Consider the following 14,781-nt stretch of genomic DNA (forward strand, 5'->3'; position numbering starts at 1 on the left):
TTGTCTATGCAAATTAGGGGCTGGGAGGGAAAGACTTTTTGTCACAAAACAAGGAAGTAAAAAATGTTTCCCCCTCCCACCCCTAATTTGCATATTCAAATTAGGACTCTGATTTAATATTCTGCTGAATCTTTTGCAAGTATTCGGGGGTTCGGCCTTATCCAAAATAGTGGATTCGGTGCATCCCTTATGATAACAGTAACATTTCAGAGGCTATAGCTGAGCATCCTCTGTAGCATTTGCACTAGACACAGGCATTGATACAGGCTGCACGGCATTGGCTGTGATGGCAGAGTTATTCCTACTGTAAAATACTACTTGTAAGATTGTATGTTTTGTGCTTGTTTATAGATAGACTCAAGGGCTAATTTCAGAGCACAAAGACAGGGAAAATGTGCAAAAAAGGGGTGCATCCTGCACTTTGTAATCTTTGTACACTTTGTACTCTTCCTCCCTGACTAAATGATTTGCCAAAGGTCTCTGCACTATATGGGGCAGATTCACTAAAGTGCAAATTGTCGACAGCGAATGCTTCGATACACCCCGCCAGGCAAAAATTCATTACTACTATGCTAATTCACTAAAATACAAAGTTGCGTCCTGGGCGCCGAATGCTGGCGACTTTTTCAAGGTGAAATTACGTTAGTTATCACTTCTACCTAGCAAAACTTCGTTAGTCCTCTTACGCTTAGGTCAATTTGAATAGGGCGGGTATATTAAAGTCATATGGACGTTGCCACTTATTACAAATGTCCAAGAAACCTAAATAAAGACAAAAGAGATCCTTTAATGCCCTACACATAAGCCCATCCTAAAATGAATGTTCCATGTCCCTCAAATGCCTGGGGAAAAATGTTAACCCAAAAAATTCCGCTTAAAAAAAGTCACCAACGTTTTTACAACTTTAATGCATTTCTGGAATACAGAATATGATGTAACTGACATAAGATTGAGGAAGATGTAGCTATACTTTATTTTAGCAGTTCGTCTGGTCTGAGGGGGCGAAGTCAACTCTGGCGAAAGAGGTAACATTCAGAAAAATTGCACTTTACTTGATTTGCAGAGTAATGACCGGTCACAAGAGCGAAAAGTCACCTGGCGATAGAGTGCGAACGAACGATAGCGACAGTCTCGTTCGCTAGCAAATTGTTGCCTACACCTGTTAGGGAATTGGCGATGTCCCTGTGGATGGAAATTCTAGTGAATTTATGCTAGCGTTGGCCACTTCGCCCTTTAGTGAATCTGCTCCAGATTTATATATTTTCCCCTTAGCAAGATGCTAATCCTCATCCAGTTTAGGAGGCTTTGTGGACTGGGTTAAGACCTACAAGCTATATAATGTACAGTATGCAGCTCTGTACATCAGGACAAAAATTGTCATTACAGTAATAAATACAAAGTACAGATGCAGTAGAGATTAAAAGATAGCAAGTAAAATTGCTGTACCGTGTTAGCCAGTAAAAATGTTATAGGGAAACCCTTTTGAAACAAATAACAAAAGAGGTATAAAGGTGATACCTTTATTGGCTTTATTGCCACGGGACTGCTAGGAGGTTCCTTGGTGTCGCAGCTCTGGTGGGCCCCCAGTGCCCCAGTCCAACCCTATGCACAATTTCTGCATTAAATCTATTTTGAGTCAAGGCTTCATTCAGCCTTTGTACTCTCAGGAGAATTAACAATGGATTAGCCCTATCCCTCCCATTATCTGCCCCTGTTCCATCTCAGTGCTGCCCATGCCCTACTCAACTAAGAGTCCAGGTTGCCTTATGGTAATCCGCCCATTGCACCCTGCTCCCATTCTCTCAAGAGGAGGACATAGCGCAAGGACAACACAAGGATTCAAACAATTCTTTCATTGTTCCTTTAAATAGCGGTTGTATTGCAGATGCTTGACTACTAATATCCCACCATTTTTGGTAAAACAATATATACCAAACCTCAGCAGTGTAAACTAGAACTTAAATATGGTAGCCAATTAAATACACAATTTAGTACTTGCTGGTTTATTAGCTTTGCACACATTGCAGAGTATGCTGCTTGTTTTCACACCAGAAACTCATTGAACTCATCTAGTATGATAAACCCAAGTTAAAAAACACATTTGGAACAGTGGCTGTGAGCCAAGAAGGAAACTAATGAAAATGAAAGATGAAAAGATTAAAGTAAAAGCCATTTCAGAAGAGAATTCTGTTAACGGCACATTAGGATTAATTCTTTTTTATAGAATTCTGGAAAGACTTCTGGAAGAAAAAACATAAACATGCATGAAACATTGTCTGCCAGATTTACGGCCTCTGCCTTCATATAATTAGCATCTATACATTAAAAGCATATTCAAACGTTATATTTTATGGTACAGTAGGCATTTTGATCTGTGCTACTTAGTGACATGGATCAAATAACAGTAATCACTTCTAGGAAATAAAACTAGGCCAACTTATAAACCTTTACCCCCAAATCCCTTACTAACTTTAAGGTGGCCTTCCAGAATTATTCTGAAGAGCAAACAGGAAAGCTGTTATCTGGAAAAGCTCCGAATTACAGTATGGCCATACACTATTTTACATTTTTCTCGTTTATTGTGTTCATTTTATGAATGATATTAATTATTTATTAATGCTATTTATGAGTAGAAAAATATTCAATTCATTTTCTACAAACTGATCTCATATAATATTATACATGTGTATAAACATATGTATACATTGATATTCAATTTGGGTTGTAGTTTTAAGAGGATTGTCCCTAAAATATAGGTCAAACGTGTTATAGGTTTATGTGATTACTCAAACATAATGTAGCTAAAACCATAAAATCTTACTATAAAAAGGCATTTCAAAAGAAGCATTAATACTTCTTCATAGCAAAGTTATCACTGAAAACGTACATTAACTTTGCAGCTTAAGGAGTGCTATATATTGCAAAGAATCACCATATAGTTTGACAAATACCTTTGAATAGGGCTAGGCCAAGCCGCAATTTAGGCAACCTAGCCGGCTAGAGTCAGCCCCTCCCCTCGCATGCACGCCATAACATCAGGAAGGGGAATTTAACTTAACTTCTATTATGTTATAGAACAGCCAATTCTAAGCAAGTTTTCAATTGGTTTTTATTATTTATTTTTTATAGTTTCTATAGTTACTTTCCTTTTTCTTCTAAATCTGCAGCTTTCAAATGGGTGTCACTGACTCCCTTCTAAAGAACAAATGCTCTGTAAGGCTACAAATGTATTGTTATTGTTACTTTTTATTACTTATCCTTCTATTCAGGCCTCTCCTATTCATATTCCAGTCTCTTATTCAAATCAATGCATGGTTGCTAGGGTAAGTTGGACCCTTTTTAGCAGATGCAAATTGAAGGGCAGCTGAATAAAAAGCTAAATAACTCAAAAAACACAAATAATTAAAAATGAAAAATTGCAAAATTGTCTCAGAATATCACTCTCTACATCATACTAATAGTTATCTCAAAGGTGAGAAACCCCTTTAAAATATATAGATATATATATATATATATATATATATATAATATTTTTATAGTTATATGCCATCATTGTTGTAACCTATCATTGCTTTCACTGCCCATATCTACCTGGGGCTCAAAACCCTATGGGACCCAAACTGGGGGTGTTGCTACATTTATAAATTACATAGAGGCTTATTTATATCTCAGGCTTGATTATATCTCAGCACCTTGTAATCTCCTGTTATGAGTATAGCAGTTCAGGAGATAAATGAAAATTTGTGGAGGAAAATCATAGGCCTGATTTATTTACTCTTGTTATATTTTCATGAGTGGTGCCCGTGTGCACTCCTTGTGAAACTGATAAGATTTTTGAATTTAGCAATTTCTTTCAATTTCATACTGGTATAATTCATTAATCACATAATGCAATTAGCAATGGGGATTACATCTGTGTAGGTAAAAGTGCCCAAGAGCAGTCTTGAGCACAACCAACCATAAAAAAAATAAAATTTTCTCAGCTGAAACATTACTGTAATGGTCTATGTCAATTAAAATATAGACATTGAATTATATCAAGAAGTTGTTGTGGAGTGATGTCCAGAACCTTTCTGTCTTGTGATCTGTAGTGTGAAAATAGTGGGACGTGCACCCATTTAAAAAAAATGGCACAGTGTGGTGCTGAATTCCAGTTGCAATTTATGGTACACACCAAGGAGGATATTTATTAAGGTTCGAGTTGTGTTTTAGATGAAAATTTGAGTTTTGGAGTTTTTGGTCAAACTCACATTTTCGGGTTAAAAAATATTTTCAAGATTTATTATACCCCGACCCTGGAAATAGCTTGAATCTGAAAATACACCATCTAAAACCTGTCTAGGTCATGTAGGAGTCAATGGCAGAGGTCCCTTGAACCATGTGAAGATGTTAATAGCATGTATGATCAAGTTTTTTTCAGAGGGTTTTGCTTGAAAACTCGATTAACTTAAGTTTTCTGGTCTCGCAACTCTAATTTGCAGAATCAGGTTTATTCCATTCGAGTTTTTTCTTAAATAAGATACTGAGATTCAAGTTAATTCGAGGTATAAAAAAACGCTAACATTCCTCCTTTGATAAATAATTCCCCAAAAGTATCCAGACACCTCTTAGGGCTCTTACAGACGAGCGTTTTTAGCTTCGCTCCCCTGCGTTCCGGTTTCATGCGTTCAGCCGCAGGGGAACGCAGGAGTAGATGCACTGAATTATTTTTAATGGGGCTGTACTCACACAGACGCATGTAAGCGCTGAACGCAGGTTGGGATGCAGCATGTTGCATTTTTCCTGCGTTCGGCACTTACATGTATCTGTGAGTACAGCCCCATTGAAGAGCCCTTATAAAATCACACAACCTCAGTTGAAATACTTGTTTCTGAATTCCAAACTGTGCTTGAAAGCAAAATGGTGGAGGAGCAGCTGCACAAAAACCTAATATCAACATTAGTGATGGGCGAATTTATTCGGCAGGCGCGAATTCGCCGCCAACAAATAAATTAGTGAAACGCCCATCAAAAATTGGCGAGTTTTTCGCCGTTTTGCACAAATTCGCCCATCACTAATCAACATGTAAATTTCCAAGTATCTGCTGTAGAAGTACAGAGGATGCTGCCTTTGAAATGAAAAGAAATGTCAACCCAAAAAATAATTGTTGGCCTAATAAAAGAAAACATAATTCTAAGCAACTTAGCAATGTACATTCATCACAGATTTTCTATGGTTTTTGAAGTTATTTGCTATCTAAAGCAGTGTCTGTCCCTTTTTATTCTCTGTCCTGGTGGCTCAGTCTGTTGATACAACGTAAGACAAGTCAACTGATTAACAGACCTGTCTTTGCTGGTGAACTAAGACATTTGAAACATTGCTTTCCATAATAATTGTTTTTACAAATAACTTTAAAAGCACTGAACCTTTTTTAATACATCTATATTTGAAAGTTGCTTAGAATTATGCTTTCTTTTATTAGACAAATTGTTATTTTGGGGTTGACCTGCTTTTTAACAGAAAATGTGTTTACTATAGCTATGAATCATAACATTCTGGTGGACAATGATCTGTTTAACAGAGGCCAGGAGAATGCTACCTGCACAAATGTGGCATGCCAAGTGTAAAGTTTGGGGAAGGAATACTGGTTTATAGCTGTGTTTGTAGTGGAAATAAACTTTACAGCTACATTGTACATATAATGACATTTTCGAAGATTCTTTTCTTTCCACTATTTGGTAAGAGTTTGGGCAAGCCCCTTTTCTGTTTCAGTACAATTATGTCCCCATTCACTGAGTAACTGGGATGGAAGTAGAAGAATTTACTCAACTGTCCAAAGCCCTGACATCGACCTAACTGAACACCAAAGGGATGAATTAAAATATTGACTTTGTGCCAGGCCTGATCTTTAAATATTTATGTCCACCATCACTAATACTCCTGTTAATCCCACCAATAATATCCCACAATCTTGTATAAAACCCTCCTGTTAGTAGATTAACATCGATATTTTAAGATATTTTAAGGATAACTGTAGTTAAAGAATTCCATTTGCACAAATGTTAACGTGCTCCATTGGTTTGGATGGACCTTGGAATCTCAGTGTCTGAATTCTGTGGTCAAAACCTGCTGCGCTAAGAAGGAAGAACATTTGAAGAAACGGAAATATAAAAATAGAATATTTGATAAGTTGGACACTCTGCTACATTGAAAAAGATTGTTTCATCTGATTATTTGATACATTGGCTCTTGAGACAATTATTTAATGGAGTTAACAATAAGGGCAAACCATTTAGTGGCAATTTACTTTAAGTAAGTTAGTTAATGTTTTCAACAATTTTTGTCAGTCTTAACCTTGAAAGCAAGTAAGTTGCAGTTGAAACGTAGTCCCTGTTTAAAATGTAAAATGAAGCAGTAGAATTCTTAATGAATCAGGTGAAAGGGAGTGTAGGACTGACCAGAGCAGGGATGCCTTTGACATAGTTGGCCAGCTTAAATATATTGCAATATATGGACAAACAATCCATGAGGGAGGGTAATTTTTAGTAATTTTAGGCAAAATAATGCCTCAATATCCTTACTATATTGATAATCAGTTAAGTATGGGGGACTTCTTGCATTTATCTGTATGAATGTTGTAGTCACAGCCTCATTGCAACCCCCCTGCCTAATGGTTTAAGAGGTGAGCACAAGTTTCCCTTTTTTTGTTATAATGTTCTTTAAGAGGGTTATTTTTTAAAGCTCGAGTAGTCAACTTTTTTTGATAAAGCTTTCGTTTCTTTAACAACACAATGTTAAAGCACAATACAAGACAGAAACGGGGGACAGAAAAGGCATTCATTTGCAGTGTTTGCTGAAAAATCTAAAATAAAGATTTTTTTTTATAAAAAGTACCTTTTTCCAAAATGTCATGTTTCATTTTGTTGACATTAGTCTGCTGTAACATTTTGAGAGCTTAAAGAGGTACTCTCCCTCTGACACATCAAATGTCAGTTATATTCTTAGTGCCATTCTAATAATATTTATTAAATATGTCCAAGATGTGTTAAAGATGTGCAATGAATCTAAAATACAGTTAATACAGTATTAAGTTGTGCCTGAACTGCTCATATTCTTCTCTCTACCACAGTGTGCCGAGCCCATCCTGCTTGCAGTCAAGTCTACAGTTTCTTCCACTCTGCTGACCCATCAGCTTCAAGGCTGGAGCCACTTTTGGAGAAGTCTTTCCACCTGCTTCCTCCATTTAATGTCCCCAGATACCAGAAGAATCCTCTGGGTGATGGCAAGTGCTATCTTTTAGGTAATGATAGCCAATTTGCAATGCAATTTAAATATATCCATCCCAAAATGTATGCCAGGTATTTTTAAATGTAATATTATGCACTGCTAACTAGTGCTGGCCAGGTTTCATGGAATTGCATATTTTAAGGGCACTGCCCAAGTGTCAGTGTGTTCTCCAGGCCAGACATATCTGGCAAATGCTGGCTTTTGCACTTTTCCAATAGAGATAAATGAAGAATATTTTAGGGCAGTCGGTGTCCTGGCTACTAAAAGACACAGCCGACACTGTTTTCATTTGCTGCGCCCTAAAGCTGCAAGCTTTTCCATCTCTTTTGCTACCCTCCTTTGTTTCAGCCATTCCACTTTTATTTCTGTATAAAACCTTAAAATCCTGCAGTGATGTAAATAACGGGGTTGAGTCTGAAATATAGCTATGTTGCATGCACCCACAAAGCTATTTATACGTATAATATCAGCAAAAACGAATATCTGTGCTAAAGCACTACTATCATTTACTGTAATGTTTCTAATGTGTCTAGTATATCGAACATTGGTGCTTGCCATTGAAATATTAGTGCGTGGGAGATGGAGGGAGCATGTATGATACATTTATTTATATACAAGCACTACTTGTGTACACTGAGCTGTATATTATATAGTTAATTACTGCAATAATGCTGGACCTAAAGTACAGAGCATATTTCACAAATGAACTGGGCATTATTGAGCGCAAAATCCTATTGAGCAACAGCCATTATGTCTTTGTACACAATTAGTAAATGTGCTCCAGAGTCAGAGGGGGAACAGGTATTGATGGGGAAATAAATTTGCGAAACTCCTGCGAAAATTTGCAAGCGTCATAAAAATTTGCTTGCATCAAAAACCACCTCATGTCAAACGCTATTCGGACACCCATTGACTTTAACCGTGGCGTTAAATTTTGAGTTTCGCAAAGTTCGCCCATCACTAGGAACAGGTAGTTGTGCTTCTAATAGTCCATAATGTAGAGCAGGTGGGTCTTTAGAACATGACTGCAATTCTATATAAGAATTATTCTATATAATTTTATATAATTCTAAGTATTTCTTGCTTACATGTCAGCTGAAGTGAATGGCTGCAATTACCCTTCAAAACAATATTGTTACATAAATTACATACCTTATACATACACACAAAATTGCTCACTCTTCATTTTGTCATCTCTGTAGTATCAAATATAAATCTTACCAGTATCCTTTCCTTGAAGTCCTATATGGTTTAAAGTAGCAGCAATTGGTTCTATGCGGCTTTGTTTTCTAAGTGCCCTTTCATATAGTACTTATAATACAAACTGATTCTAATTGTGCCAATTGAAATTCCGCAAGAGAAATCTCCAATCACTTTCCATTGTAACAGCGGCATTTTAGCTGCTTTCCTGAAAGGGACTTTAGCATCATTTTCCTTTGGTGAAATATGGCCCTGTGTATCTGTGAAGGAACTTGCAGATTTATATTAAGAAATGACCTGTAATATTTATTGAGGCGGAGAGCTAACAGCAAATAAGAAACTAATTTTTTCTAAATCTAAACTTTCTAGGTATCATTACCATTATATTGTGGGGGATAGCTGGTAGTAGCAGCTTGGGGTCGGGCAGAACAGTTCCACTGATGAGACAGGAGGCTCAGGTTGGCAACAAAACTTAGCAGGCTCCTGCCTGTGGTTTATTTTCACAGCAGACAAAATAAACAAAGCACAAGTTCTGTGCTAAAGTAGAAAACAGTAAATCAAAGTCTCAGCAAATTGGAGTTTTGAAAAAATACAAAACAAAAGTCTTCTCTGCTAACACAAGGCAGTCTTTCTCTGGAACCCCAGTGTCATAGACTGTTTGGGGCAAATTCACTAAGCGCCGAAGCGCCGAACGCTAGCGTTACTTCGCTAGCGTTTGGCATTTTCATTACTGCGCAAATTCACTAACGAACGCTGGCGTAGTTTCGCTAGTGTTACTTCGCAACCCTTACGCCTGGCGAAGTTTCACTAGCGACGTAACTACGCAAATTCACTAACGCGCGCAGTGTACTGAACGCTACCTTTTACGCTAGACTTCCTTCGCCACCTCAGACCAGGCGAAGCGCAATAGAGTAGATACGGATTGCTTCAAAAAAAGTCCAAATTTTTTATAAGTCCCAAAAAACGCTGGCGTGTTTTCTACATTGTGGGTGATAGGCTGAAAAAGATCGAAACATTTTTTGGGGCTCCCCTCCTTCCCCCCTACATCTCCTGACTCATAGCAACCTAGACAGTGGGCACATGTGTAGGGCAAAATAAAATTTAATTTCATGTTTTGAAGCTTTTCTAGCCATTTGTAATGCTGATTATGTATGTATTCCTCCATTGAAATTTGAATTTGGCGCCTTATGCAAATTAGCCTTCGCTAGCGTAACTTCGCTTTACTTAGCGAATCAACGCTAGCGCAACTTCGCAACCTTACGCTACCCCTGAGCGCAACTTCGGATTTTAATGAATTTGCGAATCGCTGGCGAAACTACGCCTGGCGAAGTGTGGCGAAGTGCGGCGAAGTTACGCCTGGCGCAACTACGAATCTTAGTGAATTTGCCCCTTTGTTTAAGGACACACACTTTTCTCTCAGCATCTCTGACTTCTCTCGGGACACTCATGCAGCCCTGAAACAGTCCCACCTGTGGACTAATTGGCCACAGTACTTTCCAAACATGTTCCAGGGTCCTAGCCTATTTTACCCTGGAGATTTAAAGGAGCCAAACCTCAGCCTGGGTGTTATATATTTGCCATCATCTACTGAATTCCTACTGGGACAAAACTCTTTGTCGCAAGAGAAGAGACTTATTCTTCCCTGTTTACACTGGTAAGGCTGGATAGTATGGCCCGCTCGCACACCCTGGCCTTCAAGAATTAGTGCCTGGTGCACGGTGATGAAGGGATCGGCACCCTCCCAAATAGACAATTCCAAAAATTCACAGGCAATCACAGCGGGTTCAAGCAGGGATAAACCCTTGCGTGTTTATTTGCAAATGTGCAACGTTTCGGGGTTGTACCCCTTTACAAGCATACAACATTGTGAATGCGGAAACAATTTAACACCCCCCACACAGCATAATTGGTTTGTCATCACAGTAACATAATTGTGCACAAATAACCCCAATTAGTGCAAAAAATGGAAAAGCAACACAATACAAAAACTTGATATAGAAAAAAACTATAGAATTTATAGAAAATTTGGTTAACTTAATTCCAATTTGACATAGAACAAACTATAGAATTTATAGAAAAATTGGTTAACTTAATTTAACTTCTCAGTTAAATAAACCAAAGGACTTTGTGTAATTAAGTCAACCAATCAGGTTCCGATTTTTCTATATCAAGTTTTTTCTATATCAAGTTTTTGTATTGTGTTGCTTTTCCATTTTTTGCTCTAATTGGGTTATTTGTGCGCAATTATGCTGTGTGGGGGGTGTTAAATTGTTTCCTCATTCACAATGTTGTATGCTTGACAAAGGGGTACAACCTCGAAATGTTGCACATTTGCAAATAAACACGCAAGGGTTTATCCCTGCTTGAACCAGCCATGAGTGCCAGTGAATTCTTACACTGGTAAGGCCCCATCTAGGATATATTGTGCAGTTTTGGTCTCCAGGTGCTTAAACAGCACATTATTGATTTAGAGAGAACCCAAAGAAGGACTATACTAAGCAGGCCCAGATTTCGGGCTTGGGCACCCCTAGGCAGCTGGTTCTAGTGCTCGGCACCCTGCCTCCCCCACACACGCTGGAGCGCTGGGGATTACATGTACAGGATTACGCATCCCCAGTTCTCCTTAGGTTAAGGCAGGGCAGTAGTGTTGCCATCTCACCCCTTTAAAACCAAACACATATGAAATCCACAGCCTGCACGGCTAATTAGCCATTCATTTAGATGCATACTGCAAACTGAACCGATTTATGTGCAGCCATGCATCATGCATCTAAATGATTTGCTAATTAATCATGCAGGCTGTGGATTTCATATGTATCTGGTTTTAAAGAGGCGAGGTGGAAACCCTACTGGGCAGCATGCTGCCCCTAAAAACTTGCCGCCCTAGGCCCGGGATCCGGGCATGATACTAAGAGGCATATTTATCAAAGAGTGAAGTTAGAGATTGCCCAGTCCGCTAGAGTGAAATTCCGCTTCTCGACATTGATTTCTATGGAATTTTTTAAAAGAGTATTTATCAATGTGTGAAAGTTCACCCTTTGATAAATTCTAAAAAGAACAAAAATTCCCAGAGAAATTAATGAAGAGTGGCGGAATTTCACTGGGCGATCTCTAACTTCACCCCTACGTTGTTAAAGGGTATGGAAAGTCTCAAAAAGAAAGACTGGCCAAGTTAGGGTTGTCTATTTACGATGGCATATCTATAGTCAGTACATAGTTACATAGTTAAATCGGGTTGAAAAAAACACAAAGTCCATCAAGTTCAACCCCTCCAAATGAAAACCCAGCATCCATACATCCATACCAGCATCCATACCTCTCCCTACTTTCACATAAATTCTATATACCCATATCTATACTAACTATAGAGTTTAGTATCACAATAGCCTTTGATATTATGTCTGTCCATGAAATCATCCAAGCCATTCTTAAAGGCATAAACTGAATCAGCCATCACAACATCACCCGGCAATGCATTCCACAACCTCACTGTCCTGACTGTGAAGAACCCCCTACATTGCTTCAAATGAAAGTTCTTTTCTTCTAGTCTAAAGGGGTGGCCTCTGGTACAGTGATCCACTTTATAGGTAAAAAGGTCCCCTGCTATTTGTCTATAATGTACTTGTAAAGTGTAATCATGTCCCCTCGCAAGCGCCTTTTTTCCAGAGAAAACAACCCCAACCTTGACAGTCTACCCTCATAATTTAAGTCTTCCATCCCTCTAACCAATTTAGTTTCACTTAGTCTCTGCACTCTCTCCAGCTCATTTATATCCCTCTTAAGGACTGGAGTCCAAAACTGCACTGCATACTCCAGATGAGGCCTTACCAGGGACCTATAAAGAGGCATAATTATGTTTTCATCCCTTGAGTTAATGCCCTTTTTTATGCAAGACAGAACTTTATCAGGGGAATGTAATAAAAGTCGCAAAGAGCAAAAGAATTCGCACCAATAAGACTAAAAATCCACATCTCGCAATGTAATATTGTTCCTTAAACTGTTATTGCATTGCGAATTTTAATTGCGCATTGCGAATTTTAATTGCGCACTCATAAGAAGTGCTTGAAGGTGTCGTAATCTTTTGGAGCAAACATAACGACTTTTTCAGTAAGAAGTTTTATTACATTGACTGCGCATTGGCGCAAACTATAAAATTCGCAAACGGTCTTTCACTGTCGGAAGTGGTCGCTAAACAGTTTCCGGCTCGCAAAAGCTATATTAAATTCGCACAAAGCAAAATTTGTTCGCGCAAAGGCATAACTTTTCGGATTGCGAATAGTTTTTCCGTTAGCGATTTTTATTACATTCCCCCGTATTTGCTTTAGTAGCCACAGAATGACACTGCCCAGAATTAGACAACTTGTTATCTACAAAAAACCCTAGATTCTTCTCAGTTAAGGAAACTCCCACAACACTGCCATTTATTGTATAACTTCAAAAGGGTCCAGTTCACTGCAAGCCCCAACCACCTTCCAGTCTGCCTGATCGGTGCCCGATGCCCAACATCTCCCCACCCCGTCTCTGCCCCACGCTGGAGTCTCCCAGCCACCTGCATCCTCCTTCTCCGGCCGAAGGTAAGAAAGCGGAGGGGGTTCCGCATAACTTTAGAAGAAGCAGAGCCTGTGGTTCGGGCCCCCTATGGCAACAGGACTTGCTTTCACTATATTTGCCATTGATTTAAAAAGAAAAGGTATATTAGCTATTCCTTTCTCATCATTTACCAATAGCAGCACTATAAAGTACTTATTGATCTATGTGCACTGTTAAATAAAACAAAACCCATTAGTTCTTATATTTTTAAAATGTTGACATAATGATAATGCAAGAGGAAAGTCTGCTACACCTGGTTTATAAAGCAACTGTACGAATGGGAACAGGCTTGTCCTGTAATGCAGATATAGAGCCTGAGCTGCTGTGCACAATGAATTTGCTCTGCTGATATTGCTGGAAGCTAAAGGAGTGTTATTTTCCTTTCAATCAAAGCTCTTTATAGCTCCTTGGATAATGGAATTGAGACAAAAAATTGGTATTCAGTGAACCTGGGTATATTTCTTCACTAAAACATCACATCACCACTGCAGCAGCCCATCCAGTACAGTGTTATTAAGTTCTTTCCCTCATCCCATCAGCTCTGACTGATGGAGAAGTGATTCTTTGTGACAAGCGTCTGAGCCAGGCATTTACCATTTAACTCATCAGTACAGAAATACATAAAATCTCATCAGGCACTGAAAATATTACTTATTGTATGTATTATTTATCTGACTAGCCATATTCTCTATATACTATGACAGGATCAGTCATGTAGCTAATCCCTATATGTATATACATATAATACGTAATTAGGACAGAATAGTGGTTTGCTCTTATCAGGCCATGATATTTCTTCTGAACATGAGTCAAACACAAGATCACTAGGACATTCATTAATTTTAGTAAAGCCTTTATTTGAAGAGAACCCTATGAAGCTAAGACCGAGAGTAATTGTCCTAAATATAGTAATATAATATCTGAACGGTTCAATCACAGGGAAAGGTGAGTGCCTCCTACAATACACAGAATTGTGCAAAATGCAACAGGTCAATGCTATGAAATATTTTCACTGAAACAACTTACATGTAATAGTAATCACCTTAATAAGCAACACATTTTTACAGTTTTGTATTCCTTTAAAAGCTGGCAAAGGAAATCTAATAAAATAAAAGTGTACTCCTATCAGAGGTATTATCATATTTTTGATTTTCCATAGAGAGCAACAAAATCATTCGTTTTTCCTAGATATATAAACTAACTGTAATTAGTGTAGAACCCCTGCGGAGGTGGTGCAGCAGCGCTGGGCAACACAGATGGTAATAGTGATGGTGAAATGGTAGGCTTCATTTTCAAAGTGCAGGGCAGGGTATTGGGATTTTGTCACACTTTTGCACCCTGTTCTTCACAGGTCTATCTCCTTCAAAATAAATTAAAAAATATGTTTTAGTAGCACTATATTCAAGACCATGGGAGGAACATAAAAGCCTCTCATCTGCTCCATAGCCACCTACTTTCTTCACATGTGAAAATGAAGGAGCGCCAGTAAACACAGGAGGCCATAGGGCAGGTGTTAAAGAGGTGTAAAGGAAGCTGTGAAATACTTAGATGAGTAAAACTATACTTGAATACTTGAATTTCGACATTAAAATGTCTGGTTAGGCGCTCCTGAAGGCACAACACATTTGTTGGCCTAAAAAAAGATATACATTTTTGGATTCCCCAATAGCAAATTATTAAGATAACATTTCATATAGTGCCTAACTGAACTAATTTTTATCAGAT

At 38.3% G+C, this 14,781-nt stretch overlaps 1 protein-coding gene across 1 annotated transcript in view; it reads left to right on the plus strand.

The window, feature by feature from the left end:
- Window positions 1–14,781, plus strand: part of pitpnm3.L (PITPNM family member 3 L homeolog) — a 310,738-nt gene that overhangs the window by 271,044 nt on the left and 24,913 nt on the right. Inside the window, exon 10 of the mRNA XM_041581872.1 lies at window positions 7,109–7,279. Coding sequence (XP_041437806.1) covers window positions 7,109–7,279 — 171 coding nt within the window. The remainder of the gene's footprint in view (window positions 1–7,108; window positions 7,280–14,781) is intronic.

Source organism: Xenopus laevis, chromosome 2L (assembly GCF_017654675.1).
Source record: "Xenopus laevis strain J_2021 chromosome 2L, Xenopus_laevis_v10.1, whole genome shotgun sequence".
Lineage (NCBI taxonomy): Eukaryota > Metazoa > Chordata > Amphibia > Anura > Pipidae > Xenopus > Xenopus laevis.